This window comes from Mobula hypostoma, chromosome 4, assembly GCF_963921235.1.
Source record: "Mobula hypostoma chromosome 4, sMobHyp1.1, whole genome shotgun sequence".
NCBI lineage: Eukaryota > Metazoa > Chordata > Chondrichthyes > Myliobatiformes > Myliobatidae > Mobula > Mobula hypostoma.
The window spans coordinates 112540136-112553454 of NC_086100.1; the positions used below are offsets into that span (position 1 = coordinate 112540136).

The 13319-nt window shown below is 41.5% G+C and overlaps 1 protein-coding gene across 5 annotated transcripts in view; it reads left to right on the plus strand.

Moving 5' to 3' along the window:
* alpk1 (alpha-kinase 1) overlaps positions 1-13319 on the plus strand; it is a 132644-nt gene that overhangs the window by 77621 nt on the left and 41704 nt on the right. For 4 of the 5 annotated variants that reach the window (XM_063046370.1, XM_063046369.1, XM_063046368.1 and 1 more), the window contains one exon: positions 8165-8363. The exons of the other annotated variant lie outside the window; for it this stretch is intronic. In XM_063046370.1, coding sequence (XP_062902440.1) covers positions 8165-8363 — 199 coding nt within the window. The remainder of the gene's footprint in view (positions 1-8164; positions 8364-13319) is intronic. 5 annotated transcript variants of the gene reach the window in all.

Below are 13319 nucleotides of genomic sequence, written 5' to 3' on the forward strand. Positions count from 1 at the left end.
GGATCGATCATGCTTTGGGCTTGTGTTACAGCCAGTGGCATGGGGAACATTTCATTGGTAGAGGGAAGAATGAATTCAATTAAATACCAGGAAATTCTGGAAGCAAACATCACACCACCTGTAAAAAAACCGAAGGTGAAAAGAGGATGGCTTCTACAACAGGATAATGAACCTAAACATACCTCAAAATCCACAATGGGCTACCTCAAGAAGTGCAAGCTGAAGGTTTTGCCATGGCCCTCACAGTCCCCCGACCTAAACATCATCAAGAATCTGTGGATAGACCTCAAAAGAGCGGTGCATGCAAATGGCCCAAGAATCTCACAGAACTAGAAGCCTTTTGCAAGGAAGAATGGGCAAAAATCCCCCAAACAAGAATTGAAAGACTCTTAGCTGGCTACAAAAAGCGTTTACAAGCTGTGATACTTGCCAAAGGGGGTGTTACTAAGTACTGACCATGCAGGGTGCCCAAGTTTTGCTTCGGGCCCTTTTCTTTTTTTGTTATTTTGAAACTGTAAAAACTGGAAATGAAGTAATCTTGCTTAAAATATTAAAGAAATGTGTCATCTTTAACTTTATGCCTTTTGGAAATCAGGTCGTCTTTTACTCACTTAGCTATTCACAGTAACAGAAATTTTGACCAGGGGTGCCCAAACTTTTGCATACCACTGTATGTCTCCAGTGTTCTTGCCAGAAACCAGCAAGTGGAACAAGTGTATGGCTTTATGAAGATTGCCGCCAGTTAAGCCTTAGAGTGTGAATTCGCATTGACTGTATGATGCCATTTTGCATTATCAGGTACATAAGTCCTGTGGTGTACTCAGCTGTAGAACATTCCACCTCGTATCCTGCTGTGCCAAATGCATTTAACCAGTAGAACTAAACATGCTATGGTTACTGACAACAGGGATGGTCAACAAACCACCCCTTCTCCATGAACCTTAATTAGACTTCTGTCAATCTGACCCCAACTCACAAACTAATTACATCTGTAATTATTGTGTGCAGTTTTGGTCTCCAAATTTGAGGAAGGACAATCTTGCTATTGAGGGAGTGCAGCATAGGTTCACGAGGTTAATTCCCGGGATGGCAGGACTGTCATATGTTGAAAGATTGGAGCGACTGGGCTTGTATACATTGGAATTTAGAAGGATGAGAGGGGATCTGATTGAAACATATAAGGTTGTTAAGGGATTGGACACGCTAGAGGCAGGAAACATGTTCCTGATGTTGGGGGAGTCCAGAACCAGAGGCCACAGTTTAAGAATAAGGAGTAGGCCATTTAGAATGGAGTTGAGGAAAAACTTTTTCACACAGAGAGTTGTGGATCTGTGGAATGTTCTGCCTCAGAGGGCAGTGGAGGCCAATTCTCTGGATGTTTTCAAGAAAGAGTTAGATAGAGCTCTTAAAGATAGTGGAATCAAGGGATATGGGGAGAAGGCAGGAACGGGGTACTGATTGTGGATGATCAGCCATGATCACAGTGAATGGCGGTGCTGGCTCGAAGGGCCAAATGGCTTAATCCTGCACCTATTGTCTGTTGTCTATCTGCTATGCCCTAGCCCAGGGATTCCCAACCTGTTTTATGCCATGGACCCCTGCCATTATCCGAGTGGTCCATGGACACCAGGTTGGGAACTCCTGCCCTAGACCCTTAATGGATTGTTGACCATCACCCTGCCTCCTTTCAGGCTTCTACCTTTTACACTGACCTCCAGACCATGTTCCCAATTCTGGACCTTGCCACAACCCTCTCCTCTCCACTCGTGCCACTTACTAAATGCAGACTTCACTCAACCCACTGCACCAGATACAACACCTGGGACTGACAGAGCTTCAGTCTCTGATTTTGGTCTTATTCATTAAAGCTTAAAAGAATAAGGGGTGATCTTTTTGAAACTGATAAGATACTGGTGGGGGGAGGGAGGATGATAGAGAAGATGTCAGGATGTTTTCACAAGTGGGAGAGTCTCAAATGAGGCAACATAGATTCAGCATAAGAGACTGATCCTTTAAAACCCAGGCAAATTGAAACTTCTTCTCACGGAGGGTATTGAATCCACTTTAATTTTGGCAAATCTAACAATATGTAATGTGATAATAACCAATAATATTAATTGTCTTGGTGATGTTGACTGAATGATAAACATGGACCATCATAAGCATTGATAAATGCTAATGCATTGTGCATTATGTTTCTTCAAAATAACCTTGTGATATTTTACATCCGCACTGTGAAATAAGATGGAGCTTCAATTTTATGTATCCTCCAATAGTATAAGCCTCTGTAATAATGAACAGTTACATCAGCCTAAATTTGTGTACTCAGACCACTAAAGTTGAACTCACAATATTCTTTGGTAAGAGTTCTGCTGATTGAGTTAAGCTAAGGCTGAAGAGACGGGAAAGCAAGAAAGCAAAAAAGCAGAATGAAATGTTTGCAATTTTTATCTTATTTTTAAAGTAGGAATATTGGAATGCTGGGCTGTGTTGAAAGAGTTTGCAATTTTGATGAGTTTTAGTACATAGTTTTTGCTTCTTTGTCAGCAAACAAATATTCCAGCCCTAGGTAATTCGGCACTTTATTTCACTGCTAGCACGTTAAGAGTTAAATTACTGGTTGCCAAGTTGGTATTCCAAATAAGTACTTTATACTCCATTAACCTATAGACCATTTTTAACTAGCCCAATGAACACATTAATCTATCAGTTGACGTAGCTTTGTCAGCACTGGGAAAAAGTATATGTAAGAATTACTCATATAATAAGTTTTAAGAATCAGGTAAACAAATGAAAGACAATTCCTCGCTGAGAGCAACTTTATTGTGTTTAGAAACATCCTCAGTTTAATGCTACAATTCCAGCACACGTAGATAAAAATTTAAAAACGTTTACTTTACAAATTAAACCAAACCAGGCAATATTTCTTTGGACAAATCATACAAATAATGCTATGGCTTTTATAGAATAATATATTACTTTAAATAATATAATTTTCAATTAATAATTTTAGAAACTTTTTATCAATATATTAATGTTCAGGGAAGTTATGTATGAAGTAAAATGCATGTTCAAAGATTTTCAGCAATTGTGAATTCTCAGCTAAAATTAGTAATTGAGCTAAAGGGTATCTGCCGGTGATGGAAAGTAGCCTGAAGAGAAGGGTTATTCACATGGACCCAAAGGAGGAGGACGAGTTGCCACGGACACAATAGCTTAAAAGAGACAGGCATGGGGCGCAGTGAACAAAGTGGGAACAACACGTTTCCAAATGATTCAATGCAGATATAAAGCAATTATCGTATTTACTGTGTAGAGTTTAATTTTGTCACAGGCAGCTGATTTTGGAAGGCTATTCTATTATTATTTATGTCCTCTATTGTTTGTCTGCTTTTTAACTAATTTAGAAAAACATGTATATTTCAAACCTCGATCCAATAAGGATGTTAATCTTTCACTGCCAATTTCACACCTAATTCTGTATTATTATTCTTAATGGCTGCTCCAACTCTGATCCTGTGTAGCATTATGATTGCCTTTGATTTATTTCATTGATTGAATGGTTAAACATTTTATTAGAGAATGTTTAAAAGAAAAAGGGGCAGCAAATGAGAAACATTATACACTGTTAAACAAAGCTGGACAATAGCTTCCTAACAAATCATTTTTGTTTAGAATTCCAGTTACTTGGCATGAATTACCATGTCAAGTTCAAAGTTCAAAGTAAATTTATTCAAAGTACATATACGTCACGAATATGCAACCCTGAGTTCTATTTTCTTATGGGCATATTCAATAAATCCGATAACCGTAATAGAATCAATGAAAGACCGCACCAGCAGGACGGACAAGCAGTGTGCAAAAGACAGAAATCTATGCAAATACAAAAAGAAAGAAAAAAATAAATAAGCTATAAAGATCAAGAACATGAGATAAAGAGCTGTTGAAAGTGAGGCCATGGGGAAGTGAAGTTGAGGGAAGTTATCCCCCCTGGTTTGAGAGCCTGATGTTTGAGGGGTAATAACTGTTTCCACATCTGGTAGTGTGAATCCTAAGGTTCCTGCACCTTCTTTCTGATGGCAGCAGCAAGAAGAGTGGTTGGGGTCCCATATGGTGAATACTGTTTTCCTGTGACAGTGCTCCCTGTAGATGCATTCAATGGTAGGGAGTGCTTTAACAGCACCATATCCACTGCTTTTTGTAGGATTTTCCATTCAAGGACATTGGTGTTTCCATACCAGGCAGTGATGCAGCCAGTTAATATACTCTCCACCACACTCCTTTAGAAGTTTGCCAAAGTTTTAGAAGTCATACCAAACTTTTGCAGACTTGTAAGGAAGTAGAGGTACAGCCATGCTTTCTTTGTAATTGAACTTAAGTGCTGGGCCCAGCTCAGGTCCTCTAAAGTGATAACACCAAGGACTTTAAAGTTGCCCACCCCCTCCACCTCTGATCTCCCAGTGAGAACTGGCTCATTGACCTCTGGTTTCCTCCTCCTGAAGTCAGTAATCAGCTCCTTAGTCTTGCTGACACATTGATGTTTCTGGAGCCTAGGTATAACCCCAAAGCAGCATTCTCCAAATGACAGCATTTGTTGTCATCCTTCCTGCTCAATGATAACTATGTTTCTTATGAAATATTACCACTTAAATATTGGTTATTTTAGCTCCTAGTTGTACTAAGTTGAGGGCAATATAAGTAAATATCATGGTATAAAATACTGAGTAAGTGGGGTTCACTGAGGCAGACCTGCTGTTATCTAGATGCAAAGTAATCAGGTTGTCAGCTAACTCATGAACAGGACTGTCATGTTTCCACTTCATGGTATTGTATCTTCACACTCTTCCCCACACAAGGTTACCGTGTGTCATTTATTTATTTATTTAATGGGCTTCAGGACCCTTTTGGCCCTTCAAGCCACATCGCCCAGCAACCCTCCAATTTCACCCTAACCTAACCACAGGACAATTTTCAGTGCCCAATTAACCTACCATCTGGTACATCTTTGGACTGTGGGAGGTAGCCAGAGCACCCAGAGGAAACCCACGAGGCCACAGGGAGAACATTCAAACACCTGACAGGCAGTGGCAGGAATTGAACCCAGATTGCTGGTCCTGTAAAGTTGTGTGCTAACCCCTACCCCACCATGCTGCCCAAATATTTTGATTCTATTTTTGAATTTAGCATGACAAGAGGACATAGTCAAGACCTGGCAGTGGAGCATCTGGTCTATCCATTCCATCTCATGCAAGGCCAGGAGACAAATCCAGTTAAGATAGGGTCTGTAAAGTCCATTTAAGAGCAGTGAAATGGACTTCCAGACTTCATTGACTAATTGTTATTGTAACCTCACTCCCTCATTTCTAATTTTAATTGACTACACTATAGAGTAACTGGTTGGGATATTGCCACTAAGGCCACATTTCAAAGTCTCCTACTGGAAGATACAAGCTCAGACCATGTCTAGACAGTGAACCTCTTCAGATGTGTTGTCCAGGTGTAAGTTCTCCACTGTTTCACATGCAGCAGGTGCATCTCACCCTCACATCCCTGAGTTGGACAGTAGAGAGCTGGAACTCCATTTTATTTGTTACCTTCAGCACTAACAGTGGCTTCTTTTTGTCCCTGATGCATTGATATTGGTAAAAATAATCTTCCTTCATAGGTTTAAAGCAGTCACTTATACAGTACCAGTAAGTATTAAATTAGACCTCTAATCTAGACCACATTTGTGCGCATGCTATATTGCCCTAGCCTGATTTGCTAGGATGAAGTTTTAGCTTTGATCCTGCTGAAGAGATTGTGGAGACATGACCAATGTTCTTTTCAAGGATCACTAGATTCTGGAATGGTTCCAGAAGACTAGAAAATTGCAACTGTCACTCCACTCTTCAAGAAGGGAGAGGGGCAGAAGAAAGGAAATTATAGACCAGTTAGTCTGACCTCAGAGATTGGGAAGATGTTGCAGTCAATTGTTAAGGATGTGGCTTTGGGGTACTTGGAAGCACATGAAAAAGTTGGCCATAGTTAGCATGGTTTCCTGAAAGGAAAATCTTGCCTGACAAATCGGTTGGAATTCTTTGAAGAAATAACAAACAGAATAAACAAAGGAGAATTGGTTGATGTTGTGTACTCAGATTTTCAAAAGGTCTTGGACAAGGTGCCATTCATGAGGCTACTTAACAAGTTACAAACCTATGCTTTTACAATAAAGACTCTAGCATAGGTAAAGCAATGGCTGATTGGCAGGAGGCAAGTAGTGGAAATAAAGGGAGCCTTTTCTGTCTGGCTGCCGGTGACTAGTGGTGTTCCACAGGGGTCTGTGTTGAGACTGATTCTTTTTACGTTATATGTCAATGATTTGGATGACAGAATTGATGACTTTGTTGCAAAGTTTGCAGACAATACAAAGATATGTGGAGGGGCAGGTAGTTTTAAGAAAATAGAGAAGCTACAGAAGGAATTATACAGATTCAGAGAATGGTCAAAGAAGTGGCAGATAGAATATAGTGTCAGGAAGTGTTTAGTCAGGCACTTTGGTAGAAGAAATGAAAGGGTTGACTATTTTCTAAATGGAGAGAAAATATAAAAATATGAGATGCAAAGAAATTTGGGAGTCCTTGTGCAGGATTCCCTAAAGATTAGTTTGCAGCTTGTGTTGTGGTGAGGAAGACAAATGTGGTGTTAGCATTAATTTCAAGAGGACTAGAATATATAAGCAAGGATGTAATGTTGAGACTTTATAATGCTCTGGTGAGGCCTCACTTGGAGTATTGAGAGCAGTTTTGGGCCCCTTATCTTAGAAAGGATGTGATGAAACTGGAGAGGAATGAAAGGAGGTTCACGAAAATTATTCCAGGGTAAAACAGCTTGTCATTTGAAGAGCACTTATGGCTCAGGGCCTGAATTCAATGGAATTCAGAAGAATGAGGAGTGACCTAATTGAAACCTGTCAAATGGTGGAAGTTCTAGATAGAGAGGATGTGGAGAGGCTGTTTCGTATGGTGGGAATGTCTAAGACCAAAGGACACAGCCTCAGAGTAGAGGGTTGTCCTTTTGGAACAGAGATGAGGAGAAATTTCCTTAGCCAGAGAATAGTAAATCTGTGGAATTCATTGCCAGGGGCAGCTGTGGGGGCCAAGTCTTCATGTATATTTAAGGCAGAGCTTGATAAATCCTTGATTGGCCAGGGCATGAAGGGATATGGTGGGAAAGCAGGAGATTAGGGCTGAGAAGAAAAATGGATCAGCCACGATGAAATGGCAGAGCAGACTCAATGGGCCAAATGGCCTAATTCTGCTCCTATGTCTTATAGTCTTAAAATATATTTCTTCTAATTCAAAACAATGCCATAATAGGAAAGGTTGAAAAATGATCAGTTCTTTCTCCATACCACACTGCATATATTTCCCATTTAGTTTCACTGCTCTTGAAATGGACTGTACAGACCCTGTCTTATCTGGATTTGTGCTCTGGTATTGCATCCAAATGACTGATAGAAGTTACATGGATCTTAGCAAAAGTCTAATATTGAATGTTAACACAAAGATTGTCTGTTATGCTAGCATAGATTGTTTGATTTATGTATCTGCAAATTCACAGGATGGGCAAAATTGACTTTGGATGATCGTGTAACATGAGCCATGTTAGTTAGATCGACCAGCCATCATACATCTCCCAAAGGAAACAAGAATAGATGTACAAAGGGCAATTCTTCAAATAGTGCCTGTGTTACACTATCACCTAAAGGTATAATTACTATGATTATAACTTTCAATGCTCTTTTGATTCCTTTTGGTAAATCCAAATTACTAGTGGTGTACTTTATTCTTTTGAGAGGACTGAGAGTACATTTGGGTGTTGGTGTGGAGATGGAATTTCACCAGGTTTAGTATTAGGTTGTTTTCCATATAACACATGTTTCATTAATCTTCTCCAACTGTGACAGAAACTCTTGTGCTTTAAAAGCTTTTTGAGGAGTTGTTTTGTTATTGTATAACTAGGACAAGTTAGCCAACCACTTAAATATAACTGAAATTCATCATAAACACAAGGGGAAAGTTTGGCCTTTTTATGTAAGTAGAGAAGCAGGCGAAATTTTTTTTCGCTACTAAGTATTTGAACTGCAGAGAATTTTCATTTAAGGAAAACTTTCTCTCTACAGGTCTTTTTGAAAGCTTCTGTCTCAGTTGGTGACTACGCTTCAGCAGCTGCCACAGTCTTCTTGATTGACAGGTTTCTATACTGGGTCGATGCATCCAGCAAACTTCTGCAGGTTGCCAAGGGCTTGCATAAGCGTTGCATGGAAATACCAATTGCGCCACAGGTGGTTATTCGCCAGGCCCGAGTCTCTGTAAATTCAGGTGACGTAACTCCTGTTGATCTTTCTCTGTTTTCGTGGCTAAACTCCAATTAACAAGTACTTGACTAATCAAGAGGACATTTTGTTCTGTTTGAGATGTGGAGGGGAGAGGGAAAGAGAGAATGACATTCCATTGAGCATGGTGCCATCTTTTCAAACCCACTGCTGACCCTTTGAAGAGACACAAAGGCACAGAAAGAAAAGGATTTGGAGCTAAAAGGGTAGAGTGATTGTGAATGGGTGTGGAAAATACTAATTGGTGTCTTTGTTGCCTCATAAATGTACCCTGGCGATTTCAAACGACATGTCTGAATTGCTATAATTCTGATCAAGAGTTTAATAAAACAGATTAGTTTTCTGTCAGATTTTCCTATTCCTTTCATCACATTCACTTATTTTTCAGCATGGCCACTTGACTATAGAAACAATACAGCTGCTGGCTGATTGAAGTAAATCAGTCTGTTTTATCACACTCCTATACTTACCTGAATTGGAGAGAGTACCCACTGCTTTGTTGTCTTTACCAAATCGAGAACTGTATTGTGTTACTATTAAACACATTTTTCCCGTTTTTTTTACACAGCTCTTGTCAGATCAATAGCTAGATAAACATAAATCACATGTTACAAAATAATTACACAGAACCTATTTGATTTACATTGACTTGGTTGTTAAAACAGGTAGATAAGGAAACACAACTAGTTAAAAGTACTGAAAAATAAAACAATAATAGATAATAACAAATTTCCATTTATCGAGATATTGTATGGAGCTACCCACTATCCATTGCTACTAGTCATTTACCCACTAAACCTGTTTACCTGGAGCAGATTTTTTGCCAGCTGTCAGACAATCTCAGTCCTGAAGAAAGGTCTCGGCCCGAAACATGGGCTGTTTATTCATTTCCATAGATGCTGCATGACCTGCTGAGTTCCTCCAACATTCTGTGTGTGTTGCTTTGGATTTCCAGCAACTGCAGACTTTCTCATGTTTATGATATCCAAGGTGAATGGCAAGACCATGAGGCACAGATTTGCTCAATCACCTTGAAGTTTTGTCTGTCAATCCCCGTGCAGTGCTTTGACAGCTAGTTAGGACTGAGCTGGCTGTCAAAGTCATAGAGTTGCACAGCTACCACCATTCTTTTTATCCATCTGCACTGACACTATTTGTCTGTATTAGCACTATATCCTTCAATGTCTTGCCTCTTTAAGCATTTATCCAAATGCCACTTAAACTTGGTATTGGTTTATCTGACTCTCACAGCTATCTGGACTATTCCTCTTCTCACCTTGTCTCTTGCAAAAACGCCATCCCCTTCTCACAATTCCTCCGTCTCCGCCGCATCTGCTCTCAGGATGAGGCTTTTCATTCTAGGATGAGGGAGATGTCCTCCTTTTTTAAAGAAAGGGGCTTCCCTTCCTCCACTATCAACTCTGCTCTTAAATGCATCTCCCCCATTTGACGTACATCTGCTCTCACTCCATCCTCCCGCCACCCCACTAGGAATAGGGTTCCCCTGGTCCTCACCTACCACCCCACCAGCCTCCGGGTCCAACATATTATTCTCCGTACCTTCTGCCATCTCCAACGGGATCCCACCACCAAGCACATCTTTCCCTCCCCCCCCCCCCCGCTTTCCGCAGGGATCGCTCCCTACGAGACTCCCTTGCCCATCCCTCCCCACTGATCTCCCTCCTGGCACTTATCCGTGTAAGCGGAACAAGTGCTACACATGCCCTTACACTTCCTCCCTTACCACCATTCAGGGCCCCAAACAGTCCTTCCAGGTGAGGCGACACTTCACCTGTGAGTCGGCTGGGGTGATATACTGCGTCCGGTGCTCCCGATGTGGCCTTTTATATATTGGCGAGACCTGACGGAGACTGGGAGACCGCTTTGCTGAACACCTACGCTCTGTCCGCCAGAGAAAGCAGGATCTCCCAGTGGCCACACATTTTAATTCCACATCCCATTCCCATTCTGACATGTCTATCCACGGCCTCCTCTACTGTAAAGATGAAGTCACACTCAGGTTGGAGGAACAACACCTTATATTCCGTCTGGGTAGCCTCCAACCTGATGGCATGAACATTGACTTCTCTAACTTCCGCTAATGCCCCACCTCCCCCTCATACCCCATCTGTTGTTTATTTTTATACACACATTCTTTCTCTCCCCTCCCCCCGTCTTTCTTCCCGAACCTCCTATCCCATGATCCTCTCGTATCCCTTTTGCCAGTCACCTGTCCAGCTCTTGGCTCCATCCCTCCCCCTCCTGTCTTCTCCTATCATTTTGGATCTCCCCCTCCCCCTCCAACTTTCAAATCTCTTACTAGCTCTTCCTTCTGTTAGTCCTGACGAAGGGTCTCGGCCTGAAACGTCAACTGTACCTCTTCCTAGAGATGCTGCCTGGCCTGCTGCGTTCACCAGCAACTTTGATGTGTGTTGATTGGTTTATTGTTGTTTCTTTACTGAGAAATGATGAACATCTTAGTTTTACGTCTTCCATACAGATCATTTCTAAAACATAAGTACTTAGAGGAAGAACAGGGTAAAGGCAGTAACGGAATGCAGAATAAGGTGTAGCAGTTACAGACACAGAGAAAGTGTAGGGAGACAAAAGGTGCAAAGGTCATGATGAGATAGATTGTGAGGTCAAGAGTTCATCTTCAAGTGCAGGAGTTCTGTTCAAGATCATATAACAGTGGGATAGATGCTGTCCATGAGCCTAGTGGCACTTGTTTTCAAACTTTTGGTACAAGGGTGGTGGGGGGGAGGGGAGGGGAGGAGAAGTAAGAATTTCTGGGGAGAGAGGGAACATTTAATTATGGTGACTTCTTTCCTGAGGCAGCTAGATGTATAGACAGAGTCCATGGAGGGGAGTCAGGTTTTCATGAAGGATCCAGTTCCACCATCTCCTCTAACAGCACATTCCAGCTATGAACCATCTTCTGTGGAAACACATTCCTCTCAGATTCTCAGTACCTTCACCATACCCCTTCTACAGGACGAAGATTTTGATCATCTACTGTAGCTTTTCCTTTCATTATGTCACCCTCAGCTTTCCTCATTCCAGGGAAAGCAAGCCCAGCCTATCCAATATCTCCCCATAACTTAAGAAAACCAAGCAACACCCTGGTGAATCTCATCTGCACTCTGTCTAGCATAATCTGTCCTTTATACAATGGCAACCAGAACTGCACACGGTGCTCAAAGTGCAGCCGAATAGTATTTTATAGAGATGTCTCAGCAATTATATTTCTTGTCCAGTTAATGAAGGCAGTTATGCCCTATGCCCAAGGTAGAACATACGGGGTTAATGGTAAGGCACTGAGGAGTGCAGTGGAACAGAGGGATCTGGGAATACAGATACAAAATTCCCTAAAAGTGGCGTCACAGGTAGATAGGGTCGTAAAGAGAGCTTTTGGTACATTGGCCTTTATTAATCAAAGTATTGAGTATAAGAGCTGAAATGTTATGATGAGGTTGTATAAGGCATTGGTGAGGCCAAATCTGGAGTATTGTGTTCAGTTTTGGTCACCAAATTACAGGAAGGATATAAATAAGGTTGAAAGAGTGCAGAGAAGGTTTACAAGGATGTTGCCGGGCCTTGCTCCTTGGCCTGTGCCTGTACGCACATAGGAGGGCAGCCACGTGACAGCCAAGCACTTGATTATAGTCAGCCATATGTAAACTCGTCAGGGCTATGGAGGAGAACTCCCTAGATAAATGAAACAGACAGCATTTCACCATTAAATGTTCAAAGCCACACTGAAGCACCACTGAGAGTTTATCATGAAACACATACTTCTACCTATTGCATTTACCAATCAGTAGTTCGATCCATTCTGTATATTGAGAAGCCGTCTGCTCTGACCACTGTATCCGGCGTACTGGGAGAAACCCAAATCTCGCTCAGACATAGAACATAACAATCTCATTTCTCACTGATACAGCAATCTTGCCTCCAGTAACTGCACATTTGCTAACAAGATGCTGACATTGATCTAGTATGCCACAGCCGCTTTGTTCAGTTTGTCAGGTCCTAAGTCCTCCTGAGAGCCATGTCACTGTATGTATGTATGTACGTATGTGTGTTTGTGTTTTCTTTTTCTCTCTCTCTCACTCACTCTCTTTTATTTATATATATATACACACACACGGCATTTGTTTTGAGGGAGTGAAGCTCTGTTATTGGAAACATAGCAGGCAATTTAGTTCAGCAAGATCTCTTAACTAACAACGGGGTAAATAACCAAATCAGCTGTTTTAGATCTGATGTTAAATGAACACTGGGGAGAACAAGAGAAAAATATCCAGGCGACTTTTCAGAATTGTGCCGAAAGAGAAGGCCAAGTCTTAGTTCAACATAGAAAAACTACAGCACAATACAGGCCCTTTGGCCCACAATGCTGTGCTGAACATGTACTTACTTTAGAAATTACCTGAGGTTACCCATAGCCCTCTATTTTTCTGAGCTCCATGTACCTATCCAAGGGTCTCTTAAAAGACCCTATCTTATTCGCTTCCACCAACGTTGCTGGCAGCCAATTCCATGCACTCGCCATTCTCTGCGTAAAAAACTTACCCCTGACATCTCCTCTGCACCTACTTCCAAGCACCTCAAAACTGTGACCTCTCGTGTTACCCATTTCATCCCTGAGAAAAAGCCTCTGACTATCCACACGATCAATGCCTCTCATCATGTTATACACCTCTATCAGGTCACCTCTCATCCTCTGTCGCTCCAAGGAGAAAAGGCCAAGTTCAGTCAACCAACATCTCCTTCAAAAGACTGCACTCACTACTACTTTAGCACTCCTGACTGCACAGGGAAGTCAATCTGGATTAAGGGTTAGGCTTTTGGAGAAGTCTTTGACTCACTCCTAACTCAGAAAACAAGGCTAATCTTGAGCCACGGCTGACATCATTTTGCAAGAAAGCAGAAAATTTTT